General features: G+C 39.1%; 1 protein-coding gene across 1 annotated transcript in view; it reads right to left on the bottom strand.

The window, feature by feature from the left end:
• LOC134303257 (interferon-induced very large GTPase 1-like) overlaps positions 1-12,395 on the bottom strand; it is a 29,689-nt gene extending 17,294 nt beyond the window's left edge. Inside the window, exons 1-3 of the mRNA XM_062988612.1 lie at positions 12,377-12,395; positions 11,543-11,858; positions 5,127-9,847 (exon numbers count right to left, since the gene is read on the bottom strand). Of these exons, the coding sequence (XP_062844682.1) occupies positions 5,127-9,847; positions 11,543-11,858; positions 12,377-12,395 (5,056 nt within the window). The remainder of the gene's footprint in view (positions 1-5,126; positions 9,848-11,542; positions 11,859-12,376) is intronic.
• Between the last annotated feature and the right edge of the window lie 237 nt (positions 12,396-12,632).

Raw genomic sequence — 12,632 nt, forward strand, 5'->3', positions numbered from 1 at the left:
GCCCACAGCTCCATTCACCCCCAGAGACGTTCAGCGTCCGGGGGCGGGACAAAATCGTGGCATTTATCCAATGACCGGCGAGTTTCGAAGCAATGAAAAAAACCCTCCATGCAGTCCCATAGAAGTGAAGAGACGCTCAGCTTCTGCGGGCAAATGCATCGACGCTCCGGGAATGTATGAGAAGTTCTAGTCAGTGGATTTGTGATAATTAGCTGATTCTGAACCAACTCATCTTCAAAATGAACGTGTTCTAACGCATTTGTAGTCAATGAAATGTTAACACAACTGTACATATTTCACCATTTAATTTTTGACATTTTAGGGGAAGCTGAGCTTCTCTTGCAGTCTTAGAGAAATCGCCACTGCTGTCCAGTAGAGGCAACCAGCACACTAAATGTGACCAATTTACTACGAACATAACCCAACAGCTTAGCAAACATTACCACAATTACAAGTCCATTACAACAAACTCACTGTCTATTAAGTGAGTAAAAACAACCTAATAATCAGTACATGATATAAGTATGCAATACAAAGTTCTTATTAACATATATTCATTAGGGATGGTAATGCATAATATAATTTCTAACACTATAACTTGGGTTTAAAGTTATACCCCAAGAAAGAATAAGAATTAATAATTGTCAGAAAGTATGTAATCACCAGGGGGACATCTTTGGAATGTCTCCGAAGAATATACCAAACTCCAGACACCACAGCTGCTGTCTGCCATCTGCTTTTGGGAAAGGTTTGTGAAGGATGCCTCAGTCTAATTTATTTCCAGTCACCCCATATTTATTTATTTCCAGTCACCTCTCCACGAGAGCGTGGGGAGAATTTGTGTTGTGTTTTCATATATTGATAACTTTCCTTTGTTTGATTGATTGCTTGATTGATTTACTTTATTGATCCCCGAAGGGAAATTGCGGTGTAGCAGCAGCAATTACAATTAGGGATGTCCCGATCCGATCTCAAAGATCGGGATCGGGGCCGATCAAGGCATTTTTTAATTGATCGGAATCGGCTTTACTAAACCCGATCATAACCCGATGTTTTGTTTTACGTCAGCATGTCCGCTGTATGGAAATACTTTAAATTGGAAAGTGAAACAAGTCCAGCAGTGAAGTGTAACGTCTGCAGTGTGAGCGTTTCACGAGGCGGTGGGAGCAGAGCTGCGTTCATGTGTGAGAGTGTGTGTGAGTTAAGGATCACTCCGGTTTACAAAACAACGTAGTGATGCACTCGTTTAATAAAGAAATAAATACACAGTGTATTCACATATTGTCGGGAGCAGAACACTTTATTAACTTCTTCTGTTACGGTACGGAATAGCCGACAGTAGAGTCAAGCACGCTATTTCATGTTCTATGGAAGGCCTAAAGGGTCAAAGCACACTCACTTCGTGTACAAACGTCCATCAAACCATTGTCACAATACAAGCACTTTAAGAACTGGCTTTCCTTCATAACAAAAGAGCGACTTTCTATTTTATTTTGGTATTCAGGTTTTACTGTAATGCTTTTAAGTAACTTTTTTTCTTATATTCAAGTTAAGCTGCTACACAGATTTCTGTTCATGTTTAATGCATCACTGCATTAAACATTTTTTTTCTTCAAATGTAAAGTTTAAAGTAAAACTGTAATTATCTCACTCATTTTGATTGATTTTGTAAAAATACAAAAACATTAAGCCAATAGTTTGGATGCAGCATTTTTCCCTTCAGCACTGCAGAGCTATTTAGTTGTTAAACATGTACACTGGATTAATCTGAATAACTGTAATGTAGTTGAAGTGTGCACTGTGTGAACAGTATTATCCAGTTCTTATCAAGGCAATATCTAGAAAATACAAGTATCGGTTTGAGACTCGGTATCGGATCGGGATCAAAATTAATAATCTGAATCGGTATCGGGAACAAAAAAACGTGATTGGGACATCCCTAATTACAATTATTAGATAGATAGATAGATAGATAGATAGATAGATAGATAGATAGATAGATAGATAGATAGATAGATAGATAGATAGATAGATAGATAGATAGATAGATAGATAGACAGACAGATAGACAGATAGACAGATAGATAGATTAGATAGATTAGATAGATTAGATTAGATAGATAGATAGATAGATAGATAGATAGATAGATAGATAGATTAGATAGATTAGATAGATTAGATTAGATTAGATAGATAGATAGATAGATAGATAGATAGATTAGATAGAGAGATAGAGAGATAGATAGATAGATAGATAGATAGATAGATAGATAGATAGATAGATAGATAGATAGATAGATAGATAGATAGATAGATTAGATAGATTAGATTAGATAGATAGATAGATAGATAGATAGATAGATAGATAGATAGATAGATAGATAGATAGATAGATAGATAGATAGATAGATAGATTAGATAGATTAGATTAGATTAGATAGATAGATAGATAGATTAGATAGAGAGAGAGAGAGATAGATAGATAGATAGATAGATAGATAGATAGATAGATAGATAGATAGATTAGATTAGATTAGATTAGATAGATAGATAGATAGATAGATAGATAGATAGATAGATAGATTAGATAGATAGATAGATAGATAGATAGATAGATAGATAGATAGATAGATAGATAGATAGATTAGATTAGATAGATAGATAGATAGATAGATAGATAGATAGATAGATAGATAGATAGATAGATAGATAGATAGATTAGATAGATAGATAGATAGATAGATAGATAGATAGATAGATAGATAGATAGATAGATAGATTAGATAGATAGATAGATAGATAGATAGATAGATAGATAGATAGATAGATAGATAGATAGATAGATAGATAGATAGATAGATTAGATAGATTAGATAGATAGATAGATAGATAGATAGATAGATAGATAGATAGATACTTTATTTATCCCGAAGGAAATTATTGAATTACAAACATCACACAACTACATTACAATGAATAATTGTTATTATTATAATAATAATTTGAGTATGCGTTGTTGGCGTCTCTATTGTTTGTTGTTTGCCGTCATTACTTTCCCACCACTTCTTATAGCGGTTTTCCCATCAGGCTCAGTGGTGCAGTGGTAACACACGGGGGTTGAAAGTCTGAGATTGGTGGTTTGAATCTGGCACACGTCATTATCAGTTTTATTATCACTATAATTTGCTTGTCGACAGACAAACGTATTTATTTATATAAATAATAGTAAAAAAAAAAAGACAGACACCTATCACTCTGCGCTTGGATCCACCCCCTCCACACACTCACCATAACAGTATGTAGTGATAAACATTGGGAAAAAGGTGTTAGCCTTTAATAATATAATTAATAACCTTAAATAGATCAAGGGGGCACCACTTGGATTTAATTTTTGGTAAATCCCAGAAAAACCAAATTAAGGATGAATCAGTCCTGTTCCGTAGGGGTAAAGTTCTAGTTATTAAACTTACAATGCTACATTTGAAGAATTATAATGTTTATTAAAAGTTAAAGACATAGCATATATGCAGTGATTAATCAGGGAATAAACAATTAAACAGCGAGAAAAGTAAAAGAAAGAGGTAAATACTAAATCAATACCAGGAACTTCTAACTGAAACCCTTTGGTGAGAATCGGGAAGGGGGCCTAATAGGGATGCCTGTTATCAATCGATAATAGATGTATGTGTTAAAATAAGCAACAGAACCAAGCCCTTCAGGAAGCATAGAAAATTGAGTCTACTTCTTGGATGTTACCTCGATGTTACCTCACGTTGGAGCTTTCTACCGGTCTCAATAGATGGAGCGCTTCGCTCTCACCTCTGTCTCAGGTCAACTCCACAACGCGGAACGTGAAACTTTAAGTCAAGGCCTCGAGCTCTGAGCTCTCAGAAGCAAGCAGGCCGTTTCTGCTTGTGTTGTAGTCTGCCGCTGCTTTGTTCTTCTTCTTTGTCCTCAGTTCTGCTCTCTTTGCTGCTCTCTTTGAAGTTCTCACATGGTCTGCTCTCTTTTTGGGTCAGGCTTACCGCCCCATTTCAAGGGAAAATAGGAGGAGTGGTTTTGGTTGGAGATAGCCAATGAGCAAAGGAACCTCCTTCAGTGGGTGTAACTGAATCTCTGGCTCCTCCCGGGTCTCACCAAAAAAAGCAAATTACTACTGGCCACTAGATGGTGCTATAGATATACCTTCTAAATGATTATTTTTTTATCTAGTTCACCTGGAAACATTTATTTTAACCTCCTTCACTAGTTAATCTTGGATACACTCTTAGTAACAAATATATGTTAGTTTTAGCACATATTACTATGATCATGAGTTCATTATGACATACACACTATTAAGTGAATAATAAAACAACTTAATTCATTACAAGATATAACATGCCATGCAGATAAAGTTTAGAACATTATACATTCATTGGAAATAATAGAACATAAGATAATTTCTAGTAATATCAATTGGGTTACAAGCTTATATCTTAAGCAGAATAAAATTTTAACAGTTCTACCATGAAGCAAAGCATGAAGCATAAACAGAGCATAAACACAGTATTAGATATTATATAGCTGTCAGTATTGGACAATTGGAACCACGAAAACACAATGAAAACTATGAGTATGTTTTGAATAGATGAACATATTGATATGGGCAACCGGATGGGAAACACTGTGGAAGCATTGTAGCTGATTGTTCAGTTAATCAAAAATTATTGAAGGATACAAGCAAGTATTTCAAAGCAACCAACCACCTGATTGATGGTACATTTGATACATCTTATAAAATGATTTGTTATAAATGTTATATCCTACAAATCTGACTTATTAAAATTCATAAAGGTCTTGTATATAGTTTATTATAAGTCTTTGTTGGCCTATGATAATTGCCGTACTGTACGTTTTATTTTCTGCACTTGTTATAAAAGGGTTGGCTAAAATAACCAAAACCTGCAACTAGAAACCAAACATAGGGGGTTTCTAACGGGTAGCAAACATGGATTTCAGTTCATATTAATTACCTATTAAACTAAAACGTTTTTAGGGACATCATACTGCCTAAATACACCCAGTCATACTACTATACTTTACAAGTGTCAGCAGTTCTGTAAGATATTAATGCAGCCCCATACTTTCAACAGCATGTAATTGAGTATAATGTTTCCACTCATCAGGAATCTGTCCTTTACCATTAAACTGTTTATTCTGGTGCTTTTCAAGATTTTCCTGGAATTCACAAATGAACCATTTCCAGTAAGCTAGCTCAGATAAATCAGTGGAGATGAGCCAGTTAGCGTACTTTCCTCCTGCCATCCTGTACTGCTTGAAAGGGATGGAGATCTCACAATCACTGGTTGGGTAGAATGAATTGTCACTTGCGACTGCTGCAGTGCAAAACTCTATGAAAAACTCTGTTGTATCTTTATGATGCAATCCGTTCAGTCCAGATGTGCGATGGAAATCAGCATTGTGATCTCCAGGATGGTTTTTCTGACTGTTGGTACAGACGGCTCCACAGAAGGGGCACTGCTCCCAGCAGCACCTGCAGAAGTGTTTGATTAGGATCTCATCAGGCCTTTCTCTGAACTTCTCCATCCTGAGGTCTGAAAGCTTACTAAGGTTTCTCTTCAGCTCTTCAACAACATTTGAGAGCTTTTCCTTTATAACATCAACAAGCACATCATAGTTGATGCTGTTTTTAGTCTCCTCGTCACATAATTGAACTCTAGTGTCTCCTAAGTCATCTGCAAGACTGCTTGAAAAAAAATCCAGCCACTTGTTTGCATCCCAGTTGACTTGTCTGGCTCTAGCGGTGGCCAATTTTGCAGCACCCATGACTAGTTTCTCTCTGTGATCAATACAACCTCTGATTGCAGAAACAGCTTGAGAATTTTCTGCTGCCATGAATTCTTTAACTTTGTCCTTGATGAACCCTTCAAAGTGGGTTCTAGGGTAGTACATGTATGTTAAGTACTTATGAAACTTCTCGTCCTTATTTCCGAGCTGCTCTGCCAGGGATTTCAGAATGTATTTTTCCAGATCAGCTCTGTTCCCATTAAATGGTTCTTTCTCTCTTATTTGTCCACAGAAGACTTGAGCAATCCTGTTGTAGACACTCTGAACCATCTGTTTTTTTAGTTTACTACAAACTTGGTCTCCAAGTATTGCTGCTGATGTTGCTCCTTTCCAGTATTTCTGGAAGATGTTGAAGTACTCAGGCTTTTTCTTCTCAAAGTAAGTAACTGGATCGTTTGCTTCTTTGTATTTCCTGTGAAGCTCAGCAATGCATTCCTTTACTTGATCAAACACATAAAGTGAGAGATCTACATAGAAAGCTTTGTTTAGGACACAGACATCTTCAGACATCTTTCGATTTCTCTTCAAATCCGATTCAAAGTTCAGCACCAGGGTTCTGACATCACGTAAGATTTCTTGGATGTAGTGTGAATTGTATCCTTGTGCTGAGAATGGAAATGACTCCACTTTTGTTTTGGTTTGTTCTGTGGTCTTGAAAATCAGATCCCGAATGGATTTGTTATCCTCTGGTTTAAGAACACTTCCACTTAAAAATGACATGGGATCTCTCCAAAACAAGCTATTCCTTTTAGGGACGTAGCTGTTGTATTCATTCAAACTCTCAATGCTTTCGTAAGAATTTCGTTTATGAGCCATGTCGTATCCATATAACTCCACCAGAACATCAGTGACATCCTTTGATGTGTTTACATCTTTGATTATAGGAGCTTGTCTAGTCAGTTCAGAGACCCAGCCCTCCCACATTGAATCAAATTCTGCTTTTGCATTTGATTCCTTATCAACATTTCCTTTGAGTTTTAAAGCAAGTTCTTTACTCTTCTCAAAGAGTCTCTTCTCATATGTTTTCAGTTCCTCATCCAACCTCTTTCGGAGGCGTCTCTGTTGAATGCTGTCATCCACTTTTCTTTTTGCATCATTTATTAGATCATCATGAAGATGCTGAATTTGGGTCTCAAATCTGAATTTCCACTGAATCAGTGTTTCCTTTTCATTGTCTTTATCAAAATAGGAGTTGAATGCCTTTTGGACATCTTCTAGAGTCTGTTCCATTTCCTTCATCAGATCTTCTCTTTGGATTGTCTCTACATTTCCACTAGCAACTCTGTTAAGCATTTTATCTTCTATACCCAGCATGGCACTCCTTAGGCTCCAGGCCCATTTCCCATACTCCTGTTCCAGTTTCCTGTACACTGAAATCTCCTGTGCATTCTTGAAACTAAAAACAAAGTCTTCATCCAGCAGAGCCTCCCACAGGTCCTTCACTCGCTTCTGAAACTGTGATAATTTCAAGCCATTTGTATCTGATGCACGAGAAATAATTTCTCTTTTTAGTTCTTGAATGTTCTCACTGTAGCGTGGGTTTGGTGGTGCCATGGGTGGGCAGCCTTCCCAGAGCTGTGCAAAATACTTTACGTCATGCTCTACATCAAATGCAATGACATCACTAAAGTTCTCAGCGTAGTTTAATTCATCTTTTGCTGCTAGTTTGGTCATTTTATCCAGTATGGCCTGCAAATGTATTCTTCCATCCATGATCTTCTCTTTAGCTGCAATATCAGTAACATTTTGGTGTACAAATATGCAGCTGGGGTTCAGTCTGACCTGCTTCATCCTCAGGAATGCATGAACAACAATCTGAAGGATTTCCTGCATCTCACATGGGTTTTCTCCATAGATATTAACTAATGTCAAATTTCCCAGACCCACAACAAATGTGGAAAGTTCATTGTCGTGATGTATGGTATTGTTTCCAGCTAGTTCCAAAGCTCTGAGACCTTCAGTATCTATGACCAGAATGTAGTCAAACCTCAGCTCCTTCTTCATCTCCTCAGACACTCTGACCAGCTGCATGAAGGCTCCTTTGGTGCATCTTCCTGCACTTACTGCAAACTGGAGTCCAAACATGGCATTTAGCATGGTGGACTTTCCAGAGCTCTGAATACCTAAAACTGACAGGACAAAGACTCGCAGGTCCCCTAATTTCCTAATGACTTCATCTAGAACAGCTGAAATCCAGATCAGAGGAACATACGCTGTATCACCATCCATCAGTTCCATTGGGTGTCCAGATATCAACAGTTCAGCAGCATATGTTGGCAGGTAAGACAAGTCTCCAAATGTTGTTCTTGTCGGGTTCTTTTTTTCTGAGACTGAGGCTTCATAAATCTGACCCACCTCTCTCAGAATGTGCTCTAAACCAAAAGTGGCAGCGTTAAGTTTTTTGGAAATTATTTCTAAATTGAATTGTTCAGCTTTCAGTTTGTCACCTGTTTTTGATGTTGGACATTTGTCATGGTCTCTTTTCAATGTCAAGAGTTTTTTCCATTTTCTGTCATATTGTTCACGGAGTTCAGAGAGTTTGCCTGAACTGAGCTCATCCAGCTGAATTTTAGTCCACTGGAGAAAATAAATTCTCTCAGAGTTTGAAAGTGAGTGTAAAGCTCCAACAAACAATCCCATGAGCTCAGTAAAGCCATGTCCCTGCTGTTTCCATCTTATTTCCTTCATTTCAAATTGTTTTTTGCTGACATCAGCTTCTGTGTTACTTTGAAGTCGTCGTAGCTCTTTGCTCTTCTGGCACCAGTCATGCCACAGTTTTCCCTGGCAGGGCAGGTATGTTTCTTTAATTTTGGAAGGCTCTTTTCCCTCCAGAAACCTCATTATATTTTGTGCTGCTTCCTTTCCTTTCCTACAGCTCTCATTGTCTTCATCCACACTGACCACTGAATATTTATTGATATTCTCAGGGTTGAACATCGTCGGTCTTTGTAGGAGACAGTCGTTGATCACAGATCTGAGTGCAGCAGATACATCTGCCTGATTTCTGCCCTTCAGTCTTATTCTGTATTTTCCTTGTCCAAATTGGCTCACAGCATCATCATCATCTTCATCAGTAAGAAGAACAATAAGAGGTGTTGAGGAGTTACAAAGCTTCTTTACGATTGCCATATTATTGTCATTCCCATCAAGACTAGACAAAATGACAACATTTACAGAGGCCATTTGAGTAATAATTTCTCTTTGAGTTTGATTGTTGCTGGAATCACCATGTAGGTTACAGAAGGCGACACATTCAGAGAAATGGTCTGAACTATTCCCCGATGGGCAGTACCAGGCAATCTCCACCACTCCCTCCATCAGTAGACGGTTGTTACTGCTGCCTGGACAATGTCTGTGGAAGAATGTGTTGTGCTTCTCATTAATCAGGTTGTTCATCAACTGAGACTTTGATAAAGACACTGAGTCGAACCTGAAGAACGCCACCATTGGAGTTTCTGCTTTGTACACATGCAAGTCCCTGCTGATGGCTTTGCCTGAAGGATCAGTTGTCTTCCAGCTCCTCTTGATTTCGCTCAGTGTCCATAGGGGAAATTCAGTCTTTTTGGTGAAGGGATTGGGCACCAGCAGAGGAATGGCGTACTGACACTCTGACAGCTTGGTTACCATGACTTGTTTAAGAAAATGATCTGCACAAAGGAAAACAACCATCTGAACATCCATTGGGTGAATGTTGGACTGTTTTGTTTTTCTGCTTACAGGGTTGTCTTTAAACAAAGCACTGTAGACATCTTCTGTAGCTATGTTCTCAACTGTTGGCACTGTTGAATCATTTTTGACGAAAAGGTGTCTTGCTGTGTAATCTGCTCTCAAAAGTCTTTGCATAAAAGCCTGAACCAGTTCCGTCTCTTTGCTGGGCTTCTTGTGCTGTATGGTGGATTTTGATATTTGAAGAAAATAGGATTTAGCTAGTTTGTCCTTGATGCTTCTCTCTATGTCACGAGGGGTGGGGACGAGACGAAAGGGGCGGACACACACGCTGAGATGTATAAGAAAAACAGGATTTATTAATAACAGAAACTAGGAACATAAGCTAGGAACATAAGCTAGGAACATAAGCTAGGAACATAAGCTAGGAACATAAGCTAGGAACATAAGCTAGGAACATAAGCTAGGAACATGACTAGGAACATAAGCTAGGAACATGACTAGGAACATAAGCTAGGAACATGACTAGGAACATAAGCTAGGAACATAAGCTAGGAACATAAGCTAGGAACATCAGCTAGGAACATAAGCTAGGAACATGACTAGGAACATAAGCTAGGAACATGACTAGGAACATAAGCTAGGAACAGAAGCTAGGAACATAAGCTAGGAACAGAAGCTAGGAACATGACTAGGAACATAAGCTAGGAACATGACTAGGAACATAAGCTAGGAACAGAAGCTAGGAACATGACTAGGAACATAAGCTAGGAACAGAAGCTAGGAACATGACTAGGAACAGAAGCTAGGAACATGACTAGGAACATAAGCTAGGAACAGAAGCTAGGAACAGAAGCTAGGAACATGACTAGGAACATAAGCTAGGAACATGACTAGGAACATAAGCTAGGAACAGAAGCTAGGAACATAGAGCAAACCAGAGTCCAAAGAAGTCCAAGAGAGTCCAAACCAACCTAAACCAAAAATAACCAAAATAACCCCTGCCAGCCTGTTCCTCAGCTCTCCTTATAAATGGTCCTTGATGAGGAGCAGCTGGGGCTGATTAGCTCAGGGGGACCAATCAGGAGAGAGGCATGGCAGGAGTGAGTGTGCTCACGGAGAAGGGGGGCGTGGCACATATGAGCACACAGAGGCTAAGCAGTGTGACACTCTAGGCCCAGTTTACTCAACAGCTCCTTAAATAATTTGATAGATGCGTCATCCTGAAATGTGAAACAAAATACTATTATTTTTTTTTTTTAAACTAGCTATGAACTGTTAATGCTGCTGCCAATTCTACATCTTTTGAATACTGCTTGTTTACATTTTTAGCAATCATGTTAGGAATGTTAATATAAAATAATAATTAATAATTAATAAAAAAATTCCTTCTTGTTGCAATGGGGTGGAGTCAATAAGCCAATAAGAGTTTTTGGAGCCACAACGTGAACACTACACGAAGAACTCAGAGGTAGATTTTAACAGGTTTATCAAGGACAACAAAATCAAAAGAGGAATAACATAGGAGGTGCAATGAAGGAAACAGGAGACTGGGATAGAGGCAGGCGGAACAGGCAGGAACAATGGTAACTGGAGAGGAAGTGGAAGATTTCTCAGCCTTAACAAATAGCCGATTCTCCAGCCAGCCGGTCAAAACCTGACAGACATGAACGTCATGCTCTTCTGGGGTCTGGGAAAAGATCAAGATGTTGTCCAGGTATTCATAGACAAATCGATACAAGACGTTCCACAGAACATCATTCCCGAGTGCCTGGAAGATTGTAGGGGGCGTTTATAAAGCTGAAAGGCATGACCAGGTACTGAAAGTTCCCCAGCAGGGTGTTGAAGGCTGTCCTCCACTCATCCCTCTTGCAAATACACATTGATGGTAAGCGTCGCAGATGTCAGTGTCAGCTTACTGGAGACAGCTGCTTCTTGCAAGAACTCAAAACCAGAAGAGGTCAATGGGAGGGGGTACTTATGTTTAACAGTTATTTGGTTTAAACCCCAACAGTCTATGCAGAACCTCTGAGTCTTTTTCATCTTCTTGATGAAGAAAAACCCCGCACTGCATGGAGAGGAGGAAGGACGGATGAGTCCTGCTGCTATGCACTCCGAGATAAAGTTCTCCATAGCTTCTTTCTCCGGGTATGACAAGTGGCAGCGGTGGCTGGTTGGAAGTTGGGGCCCTCGGAGAAGGTCTATAGCACAGTCATAAGGTCGGTGGGGAGAAAATGTCTGAGCCTCCCGGAGGTTGTGGTACTCAGAGGGCACCTTGGAGAGGTCTAGAGCATCGTTTGACAGTGGATTGCAGAGTTGAGGGACAGGGGGTGGGCAGCAGACTGCAAGCAACAAGAGTGATAGAAATCACTCCAGGCAGTGACCTTCCCTCACTGTTGAAGTGTGGGTTGTGGGTGGAAAGCCATGGAAAATCATTACTAGAGGGAATCTGGGAGGTTTTATGACAGAGAAGGTCAGGATTTTGGGTGGTGTAACTGTCTTTCTGAGAATTTCACCACCATACTATTCCAAGCATAGTTGGTGCAGGTGATAACGTTGTGACTACGCTGATTTAAATGCTTTCTAATCACCGTTTCAGTCTTCATTCATTTCCATTCCAGGGTTTCACATCCACTTCTTCAGAAGTTAGAGCCAGGCCCAAGCAATTCCACTGGGGCTATCAAAAGCAGGTACATTTCTAAAGACAACACAGGCCCCTAGATAGTGGTAGACTGTTTTGGCTAGGTCACAGCCCTACCCAAGTGTAAAAGCAAAACAGCGGGTATGCTGCTCTCAGACCCCTAGGGCACTGGATGCATGCTGGGAAGGTAAGTTGCTGTGTATTGGGATATGTGTTTACCAGTGGGCTCAATAAACATGTAATACAAGAACAAAAAGTGGCTCATAACCCCAAAGTATTTTGGGTAAATATGAGGGGTTTTTACTTACCCGTGTCAAACTGCTGTCATCAAACTCTGATCCATAATTTTTTCGCCAACTCGCTGACCATTGATCTTCGTTCATCCACCATGATTTTTGCTAGAAAACAGGTTTATTTAAATACAATTGTTAAAACACAATTAAAAGCTACATTTGAAATCTTAAATGGCAAATAT

Source organism: Trichomycterus rosablanca, chromosome 2 (genome assembly GCF_030014385.1).
Source record: "Trichomycterus rosablanca isolate fTriRos1 chromosome 2, fTriRos1.hap1, whole genome shotgun sequence".
NCBI lineage: Eukaryota > Metazoa > Chordata > Actinopteri > Siluriformes > Trichomycteridae > Trichomycterus > Trichomycterus rosablanca.